The following is a 14,105-nucleotide window of genomic DNA, read 5'->3' on the forward strand; positions in this document are numbered from 1 at the left end:
AAGAAACTGAGTCAAGACAAAAAAAAAAAATACTGTAACAAATTATCTTTAACATTGTCCAAAATGCCTAAACAAGAAAAAAAAGAAAGATTACAATAATGACATAAAATAATGAGTAAGGCAATGTATAAACACACACAGTAATAACTTTTCAACCATTACAATGGAAAAATGAAATTTTTATAAATGCAACATTCATAACAATCTATTTTTTGATAGTTGTTGAGGCCACCACACTCAAACCCCCTCAACTTTTTAGTGTTGGACACTAAAAAGTTTAAATGGAAAGGCTCAGATTACACATCATTTTTAAAAACGATTTCAAAATACAAAAGATACTGATAAATCATACTTTATCTTTTATAAAACAGACGGGTTGAAAATATTTGCAGGCACTTACAAGTAATCTATTTAATGTGCTAATAAATTCAAAACAAACCTAAGATTTAATTTCAAACCCCAAAGATGCATATAGACACACATCAGTTCCACTCACACCATGTAGCTTTAATTTAGTTTTAATCATCACTAGTCCGAGATACGCAATAAACTTGCATTCAGCCACACTAAAATACAACTGATTTGTTTTTATGAAAAGGGATGATGTACATTTAAAATAAAGAAGCATCCTGTTTTCTGTGATCACAATTTATGTATTATAAACATATTTCTAAAACTGAAATTTATATAAACTGAGCTTTTTATTACAATAAAACAGTCTATTTCACAAAGAAACTTATTTTCTAAGAAATTAAATACAAATGAAATATAAGAAAAAATATTTTTAATTTAAGTAATATAACTTGAGATAGTAAAATTTTAGCAAATTATAAAAAAAACTATTCAAACTGCAAACGCAGAGAAAAGCTACATTGTCTGGAACCAGTAACTAAACTAGAAAACATAAATCCCCGAATAAACAAGAAATAAATATATAATCAGATATTTAAAAAATAATAGGCATTTGGGTGAGGACCCAATAACTTTGCAGTTTCACAAAAAAGAGAAAAAATGGAAGTTACTAAGTATAGAGGAAAAATTTCTCTTCTTTCAGTAACCTATAAAATCTTACAAAAGTTGTTGAGAATAGAAGGGCACATCAATAAACAATTTGGAGAATACATCAGGGTGGTTTAGAAATGGAAGATCTTGTGCGGAACAAATAGTATGTGTAAAATTAATAAGCTGCAAACCTTCTTAACCAAAATAATTATGAAATAAATTCATAATTACAATTACAATTATAATAACAATAATAATTAATAATTTTTCAGATTACCGTCAAAACTACCTCGTTAAACAAAAAATATATTTTAAAATACAGTAAATGTCTATAAATACACATTCGAAAAGATTGTTATAAAAAGTGCGCCATGCTTTTATTTAACTAAATATTTTAATTACTTTTAATTTTAAAATTTAATAATTATTACATTTATTTATTGGTTCTTTATTAGACATTTATATAATTCATTTTTTACTTTTCAGTGCGTTTTTATATTTGTTAATATATTATATTTTTTTGTTTAAAATTTTCAATTTGATTTAATTCTTATTTTTTACTTTTTAGAGGGTTGTCTAATTTGTTTCCTTTTTTTATTAATGTTAATATTAATATTAATTAAATAAAAGCTTTTTTAAAAAATAATTTTTTATATGTAATCAAATATATTATTGTAATTTTTATTTTATTTTAACTTTTTAGTCTTAATGAATAAAAACCTTTTACATCCAAAAAAAAATATTCTTAATAATATTTATATCTGAATATTATTGTTTGTTCAAGCTTGTTTGGTTTTAATATTTGAAAACATTACTCAAATGTAATGTACATGTTACTCGTGTACGATGTGAAGTTAAACTTAATATAAAATCATAATGAGGCTTTAGATTCATTCAAGATCAGCGTTATTTGAGAAAAAAAATGTTCAAGAAAGCACATTTAAACTTGTGATTTGTACAGTCTCACTTGAGAACTTTACACCAAATTTTCTGACTGCCATGGTACTGGGCTTAAAATGTTCATAAACATACTCATCATATATTTTAAACTACAGTAATATACAAATCTGCGTTTGAGGCAAACAAGATAGAAATTCCCGGCCTTAAGTTGTAACATACAAAAATGAGAAAAATGTAACGTTACATTATAAACATTAGAAAAATTTTGTCATACTAGTTTTAAATTATACACATATTAAAGAATGCTATTACGTTTTTCCTTAATCAACTTTCTTAAAAGGTCATAATGATTCTCTAATAAGGATATTGTTAAGATGTCTTTCCAAAATGTAAATCTGATTAAAAGATTTTTGATAAATGTTACAAATATTAATTTTTTTCTTTAAGTGGAAATTAATGTGTTTTAAAATTACAACTGCAATTGAAAGACTTTGGCAAAATTTACATACATAATTTTTCCTTTTGGGATGTAAATTAATACGCAACTTTAAATTAGAAAAACGATTAAACATCTTCTGACAGAAGTTATAAATTAATTTTTCTCTTTTGTATGAATATTAAAATGTCTCACTAAATTGTATTTAGTATTAAAAGACTTCTGACAAAAGTTACAAATATAATTTTTCTCCTTAGTATGAATATTAAAATGTGTCTTTAAAGTAGAACTATTATGAAAAGACTTCTGACAAAAGTTACAAATATAATTTTTCTCCTTAGTATGAATATCAACATGTGTCTTTAAAGTAGAACTATTATGAAAAGACTTCTGACAAAAGTTACAAATATAATTTTTCTCCTTAGTATGAATATTATTAACATGTGTCTTTAAATGGTACTTACGATTAAAGGAATTCTGACAAAAGTTACAATCATAATTTTTCTCCTTAGTATGAATATTTAAATGTGATTTTAAAGTAGAACTATGCTGAAAAGACTTCTGATAAAAGTTACAAATATAATTTTTCTTCTCAGTATGAATATTTAAATGTGATTTAAAAGTAGAACTATGATGAAAAGACTTCTGACAAAAGTTACAAATATAATTTTTCTCTTTTGTATGAATATTAATATGTCTGTTTAAACAGCTTTTGCGATTAAATGACTTTTGACAAAAGTTACAAACATAATTTTCCTCTGTTGTATTAATATTATTAAGATGTCTCTTTAAAACATTTTCAAAATTAAATGACTTTTGGCAAAAGTTACTATTTTTTTTCTGTTTAGTATGAATGTTAATGTGTCTCTTTAAATAACAGTTACATCTGAATCTTTCATTGCAATATTCACAAACCAATTCTTTTCCTTTTTGCTCAATCAACTTGTTTTCACTACTCATCACCATATGCACAATTACATTCAATGGGGTTTTCACTTATAATTCCATCATTTAACGAATTATTTATGCTCTTATAAGTAATAAAATTATTGGTACTTCCGTTGGTTTCTTTATCCATAGCAACCTGCAAATTAAGTTATTTTTTGTTATAATTATGAATTAATAAAAAATTATTTTAATTACAATAACATTAATAAGTGTTACCTTTCAAAAAGCCACAAAATATGTATAAAAAATTGAATAATTTAAACATATTCATAATCAACATGGTATTGAATATTAATTAATCATAGAGTTAACTTTAGTATAATAAGGAACTTCACTTATTTTATAGTATGTTTATAATCTGGAGTGAAACTTTATTATGAAATGCATGTTCTAAGAAAACCAACAAAACTAACCAGTTAGCAAATTTATAACAGGTCAATATATTTATTACTTCCACATTCATATTGATCACATCTACAAACCCGCACATTTTATATACACGATGTCTGGGGTAAAGGTATCTAAAACTAATGGCCTATATTTAGGAAACCAGTCCTTGAAATCCCTTACAACATAAGCTCAAACCACAGGATATATCCCCAAGATTTGTTCAGTATACTCTCAAATTCAGCAGAATACACAAATGCAGACAAGCCGACTCCAATGCAACTGTCAAGATACATGCTTTGGTTAGTAGTTTCAATTAGTTATGCATGTTCAACGGCTTGTACAAACTGAATTAAATATCAATTCTCCTACATCCAAGACATCATATTCCAAACATATGACTTCAAAAGTGACTGGAAGCTTTGTTTAAAGAGCTAAGTTACAAATATAATTTTTCTCCTTAGTATGAATATTTAAATGTGATTTTAAATTGGAACTTTGATTAAAAGACTTCTGACAAAAGGTACAAACATATTTTCTCTCGTTTTTATGAATATTAAGATGTGTTGTTAAATTGCTTTTGTTTAAATGACTCTTGACAAAATTCAAAATTTACGTACATAATTTTTCTCCCTCATATGAGTAGCAAGATGGATCTTTAAATGCTTTAAACAGCATTCAGAATTTAATGACTTATGACAAAACTTACAAATATAATTTTTCTTATTTGTATGTTTTTTTAAGATTCCTCGTTAAACTGCTTCCAAAATTAAATGACTTTTGACAAAATTGACATACATAATTTTTCTTCTTGGAATGTAAATTAATATGCATCTTTAAATAAGAAACATCACTAAAACTTTTTTGGCAGAAATTACTATCATAATTTTTCGTTTTTGTATGAATATTTAAATGTGAATTTGAACTATAACTTTGATTATATTCAATGGATTTTTCTTTCATAATTCTATCATATACTGAATTATTCACACATCTCTTTTGAGTAATGCGATTCTTGGTACTTCCCTTGTAGGTTCCTTTCTTTATCAATAATAACCTGTAAATTAAAAATTACTAATAATTCAAAGGTAATTATGAATAACGTAAAACTATTTGAATTGCAATAACATTAAGTATTATATCTTGTAAAGTCACTAAACACGTATAAAAAAATTGAATATTTTAAAGATATATTCATAATCAAAGTGGTTTTGGATATTAATTAATCATCAATGAGTTAACTTTTCTGTAATAAGGAACTTTACTTCTCTTGCAGTATATTTACATATTGGCTGAAATTTTATTATCATAAGCATGTTTTAGGAAAACCAACAAAACTAACTATTTAGCAAATTTATAACAGGTTATATATTTATTATACACATTTTATCTATATAGATGCTGATCAGACCTACAAACCCATACATTTTATATACAGGAAGTCTGGGCTGAAAGCATCCAAAACTAATGGCGTACAAGAAAAGTCACTGTTATCTCTTAAATGTAGGCTAAAACGACAGAATATATCTCAAAGATTTGTTCAGTATACTCTCAGAGTCACCAGAATATGCACGTGCAGACAAACCAAATTGAACACAATTGTAGTCCATCAAGATGCAGACCCCCCACAAAAAATGTTCAGTTTATGCTTTGCTTTCAATCAATTATGTATGTTCAACGGCTTCTATGAACTGAATTGAATGTCAATTCTCCTACATCCAAATCTATTGTATTTCAAGGATACGAATTGGAGACTAGAAGATGGGTTTCACAAACTGGAAATCATCAGAAGGTTTCAGTTAGTTAAAGAGACTGTGCATAAAGTAAGCGATACATTCACTGCCAGATAAGTCTATTACATCTAATATATATATATCTAGTTATGGACTGAAGATTCCTCCTTTTTCAACTGTTCACGACATCGGTCACAAGCACTCCATTTGCAAGAATACATTACAGCTGCTTCTTCATATTAAACCAAATGATTGCCGCCCATTATATCAGTTTGCTGCAGAGATAATCACCACATTGAAACAATCTTAATAATATTTTATTTAGTGATGAGGATACTTTTCATACATTTGGGATAATTAAAGACAATGTCAAATTTCTTGTACCGAAAACTCCATACAGTAATCAAGAATGAAAGGAACAAGGAACATACTGAAAGTAAGTGTCGGCTATGACGGGGAAAAATGATGTTACAGAACTGTTTTTTTTTCATAGAGTCCACTGTGACAGGGCACACACATGTCAACATGTTTCAAAATTTGCTGTTCCTTACATTGCTGGAGGATACAGTTTTCAACAAAATGGTGCTCCATTAAACTTCTATCACAACATTAGCATGTTCCTGGAAAACACTTCTCCAGATATTGGATCAGACGAGGAAGTCCAACTCCATGGCCACCTACATCTCTCAGATATCACTTCTCTGGATGTTTTTGCTTGGGGTTTTATTATAAATTATACCAAAGAAAATATTGAGATTTTAATGATTTAACACAAAAAATTTAAAGGTGTTTGGTCTAATAATGCCGCAGATGCTCCCAAACACCTAGCAAGAGTTAGATTATTGTCTAGGCATCTGACCAGCTAAAAAAAGTGCATACACTTTTTTTAGCTACATTAAAACATGACGAGTTGCTAAGTTTAGTAAAAAAAAAAAGTTATCAAGATGTACTTTTGGATACTTTTACTATGGAAATCCTGTAGATTATAAAGTGTATATATATATATATATATATATATATATATATAAGAAAACAAAGAAAATATTATTGATAATATATAATTATATATTAAATTAATATAATATATAATAAATATAATATCTTATAAGATCTAAATAATACAATGATAATAAATTTATAATAATTAAAATTAAAACATCTCGTACTGCATGATATTTTTTTAATTCTTACAAATTAGCACTTCTATGGTACACACCTTTTCATCAATGTATTTAACTAAGTTTCGTTCCGTAAGTTGTGCTTTTCTGCTGCCTTAATAGCTCACTGTTCTTAAATCCTTTCCAGGAACACATCAAATATTTGCTAAAAAATTTCTGAATAATAGAATCCCAGCTAAGAGTAGCATACACAATTCAGTTAGAAAAAGGCATAAAACAAGGTTGAATGAATAATCCAAGAATTAAAAGAAAAAATAGGCAAAAAAGAAGGAAATTGTTTTAAATAATTCTCAATTGTTAAACAACTGATTTCCAACGACTTTACTATTAAATCAGCTTGGTGGGCGAAAAAAAAAAAAAAAAAAAATATATATATATATATATATATATACAGACACAAACAAGTTGAGATACTGTACGTAATCCAAAATTTACATAATGAAAAGTTAACACGTGGAACACCAATTTTCCAGATATCCAACTAACTACACACTGCTTAAATTCAGAGTATGTAATTTAAAAAAATTAATACATTATTTGAAAAATTTAAAGACTATTCAAAAACATATTTTCTTCAAAAGGACTTTTTTTATCAATCTTTATTTTACTGCATTTTTTAACTGAATCTTTGTAATTCGTTTAGCAAAAATAATATGTATATCTAGGTCTTCGTTAAAGTAATCATAAAAGAAAATTTCTACACATTGCTTTTTTAATACCACTTTACAGTATTTTCTTATACTGTACATATATTAAAAATTTTATTTTAATATTACTGAAATACATTTATTTTTCTTTATACTTTTTTCCGTAGCTTGTTACCTATAAAATATTAGAATATGTACAGTATGTATAATAGCAGTTTTTTAAATTACCCTTTCCAATTATCAAGCTTTGGCCTTGCAAACGTCGATCTGGGTAACTGGTGTTCCACTGAAAAATCTAATACACTTACACTTTCATTTTCAATTTTTCAATTTTTTAATTTAACCACGTTGGGCTCTTCAATTGCTAAAGGATCTTTTTCAATATCACCATTAATAACATCTAGCGATTCCTCTTTCAGTTGTTCTAAATCTACTTCCTGTAATAAAAAACAAAGTATGAATGCTATAAAGTAAATATGTTTATGATTATTTGTATAATTTATAAAATTAAAATAAACGTATCTCTAATTCACTCACCATACACATTAACAGTGCAGCCACAGTTAAATTATTATTAGGTAAGTGTAATGTGCAAGGTTTTGTGTGGGAAAACCAGTAAAACATTACCTAATATATTTACCAGTTACCATACACGTCATTCCATGTTAAATCAACAAAACACAACTTGAGCAACTGGTTTTTTCATAAAACTTTGTACGAATTAACTGTACTGTTTTGTTTTTACAGATCTTCACATTTTCCGGAAAATGGCAAATTTTGACTTGTGGTCGTAGTGTTAGTTCAACAACATAACTTTGCTATTTGCTAAGGTAGAATGATAAACTTGCTCTCATTTTAAATCATTTGATGCTCTTTCATATGATATACAAATCTATATTTTTATAAATTATGATTTAAATGTTACCACATGTGACCTTGAATAACAGAAAAACCAGTCTTTAATTTGTTAATATATATATATATATATGCTATTTGACATTATACTATGAAGCAGTTGAGAAAATTTGAAATGAGGACTGCTTTGGGATCAGGAGATAAAAAACAAAATATGTCAATGTTTTAGAAAAATTTACTTTTTTAAAAATTAGTAATTAGTTTTATAACAAGACAGCAATAAATGTTAAGTCATAATGATGTTGATAATCATTTTGATTTTAAGTGAAATTAAGTTAATAATTGTATGTAAAACAATCTCAAACATTTTTAAGTGATCATAAAAACACAAGTATAAAACATAATTATATATAAAATATAATTCTCAAGACTTATCTCTTCTAATAGAAGAGATATTTAAAGCAGATCTTTAAATAATTACAGTTATGGCATTCGTGATTTGTACATTTTGACAATCTTAAAATCTTGCACAGTACACAGAAAGTAAGGCAAATCAATAAGAATTTCAAATTAAAGTTTTATAAATTCTTAAATTAACAGTTTCACTCCAGTAGCAGTTATTTTAAATAAATATTTTAGTTTATATTAATTTTAACAATAGTATCATAAAATAAATCAACAGCACTTATGTATTGATTAATCCTAATGGACTGTCTTTTTCTGATTAGTCTCTGGAATGAAATGTTATTATTTCAGAGGATGATATGTATGAACGAAAAATGAAGTTTAGTCATGTACAATCTCAGGTCAACCATTCCTAAGATGTGTGGTTATAATTGAAACTCAACCGCAAAAGGAAAACACAGTTATTAATGATCTAGTATTCAAATCTGTTTAAAAGAAAGTTCTAAGGTTCAAATCCTAGTAAAGTCAGTACAGAGGCGTACTTTTATACAGATTTGAATTTTACTAGATCAAGGATATTGGTGTTGGGTTACAATTAACTGCCTATCTCAGGAATGGTCGACCTGAGACTGCACAAGACTAGACTCCATTTATAATTCATATATATCATCCTCTGAAGAAATATCTTGCAGTGATTCCAGAAGCTAATCACAAAAAGCGAGAATGGTAACGTACTAATTAATTTTTCAAAGTAATGCTTCTAAATAATTAAATTTTTTATAATGATTTAATAAATGTAATCTGATATTTTCATTGGCTTTTAATTATTGCTACTTAAAAATTATACAAAGAACATTAGTATAGAATTAAATTTTAAAAGTGTTTATTTGGTTATTTGAAATACCAAATGAAGTTTTTCATTTGCCCAAGTAATTTCCTTTTCAGATAATGTTTATCTATGTCCAGAAACAGTTTACGGATTAACTTCTGTTAGTATTTCCTGTCGAGGTAATATTAGAATATCACTGTGTGCTGGAAAAACATAAAAAGGAGATGGACCTTGAAAGTGAGGAAAACTTACTTCCACTTCTTCTGTTGATTCTTTTTTAGATAATACACAAGCTAACCACGAAGCACCATTATAATGCACAAGACAAAACCTTCTATATCAGAAATTTAAGGAAAACCAACTTTTTCCTTACTTTTACTTTAAGACTTTACTTTACTTTTAAGACTATCACCAAAACCAACAAATGCACTTTTTTATGTGATGTGGCAAACGAATGCCATTCTGCCCCTGCACCAAAGTCATCCTCATCATACATTAAATTCACAAAATTTTCACGATTTTTATATTGTGCTGCTGAGCCATCTGAGAAGTAAATTAGTTTATTCACAATATTATAATTTTCTTTAAAAACTAAATTAGTTTTTACCTTTTTTAAGATGACCCTTTCATTTTCAACTTTTAAATGTTCTAATTTAACCAAGTTGGTCTCTTCAATTGCTAAAGGATCTTTTTCAATATCACCATTAATAACATCTAGCGGTTCCTCTTTCAGCTGTACTAAATCCTGTAATACAAAACAAAATATGAATGCTATAAATTAAATATGTTTATGATTATGTGTATAATTTATAAAATAAAAATAAATTGCAATTCTAATTCACTTACAACACACATTAACAGTTCAGCGACTGTTATATTATTATTATTAGGCAACTTTAATGTGCAAGGTTTTATGTGGGATAGTCACAAAAACCTTTCTTTTGTTAAATATTAACATCCAAATTTAAATGTTAAAAATGCTAAAGACAGCAACAAAATTCTAGCAAGTACTTTGAAAAACTATTAAACTATGAGGAACCTAAGGTAAGATTTCAATTCCAAAATTCAGCAATATGAACTGACAAATCAAAAACACATAAGGAAATAAAAATAGACAAACTCATCAAGAAAATAAACAAGGTAACAGATGATGGCTTGATTGCAGCAGAATTACAAAAGGATCATGCAAACAGCAAAGAAAAAACTTAAGAAAGAAATATGGAAAACTCAAAAAAATTCCACAAGATTGGAAAAATGCATTAATACATCCACTACACAAATATGAAAATGATACAGAAGTAAATAACCACAAAAGGATTAACCTCTTACCTATGACATACAAAATCCTTTCAAAAGGACTTCAAATTAGAATCTAATTAATCGCATACTAAGGCTAAAAACTGTTATCAAAAAGACAGAATTCATAACCGTCCAAGATTCCCTAAAGTTCCTAAATAACAAAATATGGGAAAATCAATAAAGTCAACAAATTTTAATTTATGGGAGAAATAACCCAAATTAATGGTTTAGATAAAAAAGCCAATCAAGCACGAATGAGAATATTAAAATAAGCCTATCAACTAACAAAAGATATCTTCAACAAAAAGAATATCTCAGAAGATGCCTAAATCAGATACTAAAATAATCAAGTAGTAATAAGTAGAGCTGCACCTGTTTACATCAGATGCATATTCATTTTAAAAACAGACAACTTAGTCCAACAGAATAAAAGAAGGTAAAAACTTGAGAAAAGTCCTATGACCAATAAGAATACAAGAATATAAATGGAAATTACAAATACAAAGAAACCAAGAAAATCCCAATATCCACCTGAAAAAGAAGAACAAAATCATTTTTAACCCTCACAAAACCGATCTTCTACCACATTTACAGCAAAAAGAATGGAAATCAACAATAGATTTCAGTGGTTTCAAATGAAATGAAAATATTTGAAGGCGATAGTACATTATAGAAAAATGTTAAAAGATTTCAAAGAGAAGGATAAACAAAAAAACACAAAGAATGAGAAATTAATGAAAAATATTGCTTCATAGTCCTTATATGGCCAAACATAAAAAAAAAGCTTACATGCTCAGATGATTTATCAGTTTCAGTCACGTGGGGTGGTAAAAAAAAGCAAGTCATTTCTGCTACATTTTCTTGTTCAGTCTCTAATTTAATATCTTTATTAAGAGGCAGAGCTTCATTAATAAAAGTATTATTTGCAGGTGCAGTCATTATCTGTAAAAAAAAGAAAACAAACAAATAAAAATTAAAAATATATCCATAATAAAAATATAAATTTATAAATACTGTTATAAACACACCTCTTGTAATTACTGAATGACTGTTCTTGTTTTATGGTAGCTTAAATGAAGTTGTTTGATATTGATGCAAGAGAACAGCGAAATAATATTAACATAATGATTACCACGTGCAGCTCAACTTAAATCTATCTGTGAGGCCATGTGACACGGCTTGTGGCTCACTGATTCTTATACAGAGTAAAGACGTTACTGAAAAACCCAAAATGACTAGGAAATAATTTTATTTCTAAAGAAGAAAGAACAGCTGAAAATTTGATTTCACATGCAGTAGCAACAGATAATAACGAGGATAGATACCAAAACCTTCAAGTTATCAAAAAGGGTACTGTTACTCTTTTTCAAGAAACACTTTCAAATTATAAAGAGGCTATATAGTGTGTCAAAGCATCTGAATGAAATGAAGCGATAGGTAAAGAAATAAATTCTTTTCATCAGAATCAAACATAGCAGCTACTAAAGAAATGTCCAGAATGCCAAGGGTGGATAGGTGTTTACTGTCAATTAATTATAAAGCAAGACTCGGTGGACATTAAAGGAAAATGGTTGGAAACTTAAATTATTTAGCTTCAGGAACACACACCAGACTTAAGATTTGCCTTAATTGTTGCATCTAGAGCACAGTCAGGCAATAAAGGACCATTTTAATTTGGTAAAAAGGAATTTTCAGATATTTGAAATTATTTCTGAAGATGGCATTACATACAGTAAAACAAACAGTAGAAAATTGAGGCGCAAAGTGATGTAAACTATGTTAGTGACAAAGTGACTTCAAGATCAACTAGTGGAACTCTCCTTAATTCTTTAAAGACCACTTGACAGTTTTTCATCAGGTTCAGTTTATGCTAAAAAGACCAACAGCTGATTTTTTGTCAATCTCATTTTGAGTGAGAAAGATGAACTGATGAAATTTCGTCAGTACCAAAATGATGTTTGTACTAATCACATGTTTGGGTGTCAGAACAGTCCACTTGATAGAGATTACATTTGTTATTGTTTAAAGTCAAACATAACATCGCAATTAATATTCGATAGGTAAACCAAAATAATTACTTTGAACTTAACTGTTTATGCTCTTATTTTTATAGAACATTTAATCATGTTTGTTTGTTATTGTATTGAGTTGGCCATGAAATCATAGTTTGTTCAGAATGAAAAGGGAGCTTTATTTTATTTATATTACAATACTGTATTTATTGGACTGTGGCATATCATACAAATAACACTGCGTTTATCATTGTTTCTGATGTTTGCTGTAATACATAAAATGGGTGGTGAATTTCAAACGCACGATTAAGATTGATCAGGATCTTAGGAATGTTCAATCTGATAGTGATTTGTAAACTGAAAGTTTTAAAAAACGTAATTTTACAAATTTGACTAAAATTTATTAATTTCTAGTAAAAAATCATGAAATTTTCAGGTTTACATACTGTACAGTTTTTTTACCAACAATAATATAAGCATGTATTATTTTTTTTAAACAATCTCCCAAAAAAATGTTCGAACCTCAAAGGGTTAAAAACTGGGGCAGACAAGTTATGTGGTAAAGTAATTGCAGAAACGAGCATCACTCTCTTCTATGAAAGCTGAATGTTGCTGCAGTAGAGACAACCAAATGCTTGGTTTGGCTTGACATATAGTTAAAGGAAGTTTGTGCTCTTGATGTTAATTCAAAGCCATATCATTCAGAGTGCCATTAAAGTTACAAAAAAAAAACCCGATGTTCCACAATAAAAACAAATCACATCGAAACTAGATACGACCATTATGTGAGGAAGCTTGTGAAAGCGGGAAGCTTCATTGTCTGAAAAACAGGCAGCAGAAACATTCAGAAAAGGATCACCATCTGCTCAAAGGAATGGAGATTCTCATCGGTATTAAAATTCAATATGAATTATAAAATTCTGTGAACTTTAATTATGAACGAGAGGCAATGTCATGGAATAAATATTTACGTAAAATGAATTTACATCACAGGATTACGGCCACATTATCGATTTTTTATTACAAAAAATAAATCAAACTTAAATTCTAATTATAGTGTAAAATTACTTACTTAGCGAGATAAACAATTGAGAACGCCAACGAAAATATACGAAAGAAATTAAAATATATAACTTTCTGTCACAATCCTTCCACGGAAATAGTAACCGTGATGCCAACACATAAAATTTTATATTACAATACACGATGAGTTTGGGGGGGAAAAAAAAAAAAATATATATATATATATATATAAAAGATAATGAACATCAGAATTAATAAATAAATGTTTTTTTCTAGAACATTTAAAAATGTTCAATGTAAAAAAAAATGAATTTACTGAAATTTAAAAAAAAATTCTTAGAAGGTATTGTTATGTATTACTTTATTTAAAAAAATGGGCTTGCATTTAATAATAATGTTTTTGTTCATCATAAAAGTAATACAATACAAATACGAAAGTAGTTAAACATAA

At 27.4% G+C, this 14,105-nt stretch overlaps 1 protein-coding gene across 1 annotated transcript; it reads right to left on the minus strand.

The window, feature by feature from the left end:
- Nucleotides 1-1,788: 1,788 nt before the first annotated feature.
- LOC142333795 (uncharacterized) lies at nucleotides 1,789-13,804 on the minus strand. The gene is made up of 5 exons (XM_075381316.1): nucleotides 13,704-13,804; nucleotides 11,409-11,561; nucleotides 9,928-10,065; nucleotides 7,540-7,668; nucleotides 1,789-3,422 (listed from the first exon to the last, which is right to left on the minus strand). Exons 2-4 carry the CDS (start codon nucleotides 11,556-11,558, stop codon nucleotides 7,558-7,560), a joined length of 399 nt encoding a protein of 132 aa, XP_075237431.1. The 5' UTR covers nucleotides 11,559-11,561; nucleotides 13,704-13,804; the 3' UTR covers nucleotides 1,789-3,422; nucleotides 7,540-7,557.
- Nucleotides 13,805-14,105: the final 301 nt, after the last annotated feature.

Source organism: Lycorma delicatula, chromosome 13, assembly GCF_047948215.1.
Source record: "Lycorma delicatula isolate Av1 chromosome 13, ASM4794821v1, whole genome shotgun sequence".
NCBI classification, from domain to species: domain Eukaryota; kingdom Metazoa; phylum Arthropoda; class Insecta; order Hemiptera; family Fulgoridae; genus Lycorma; species Lycorma delicatula.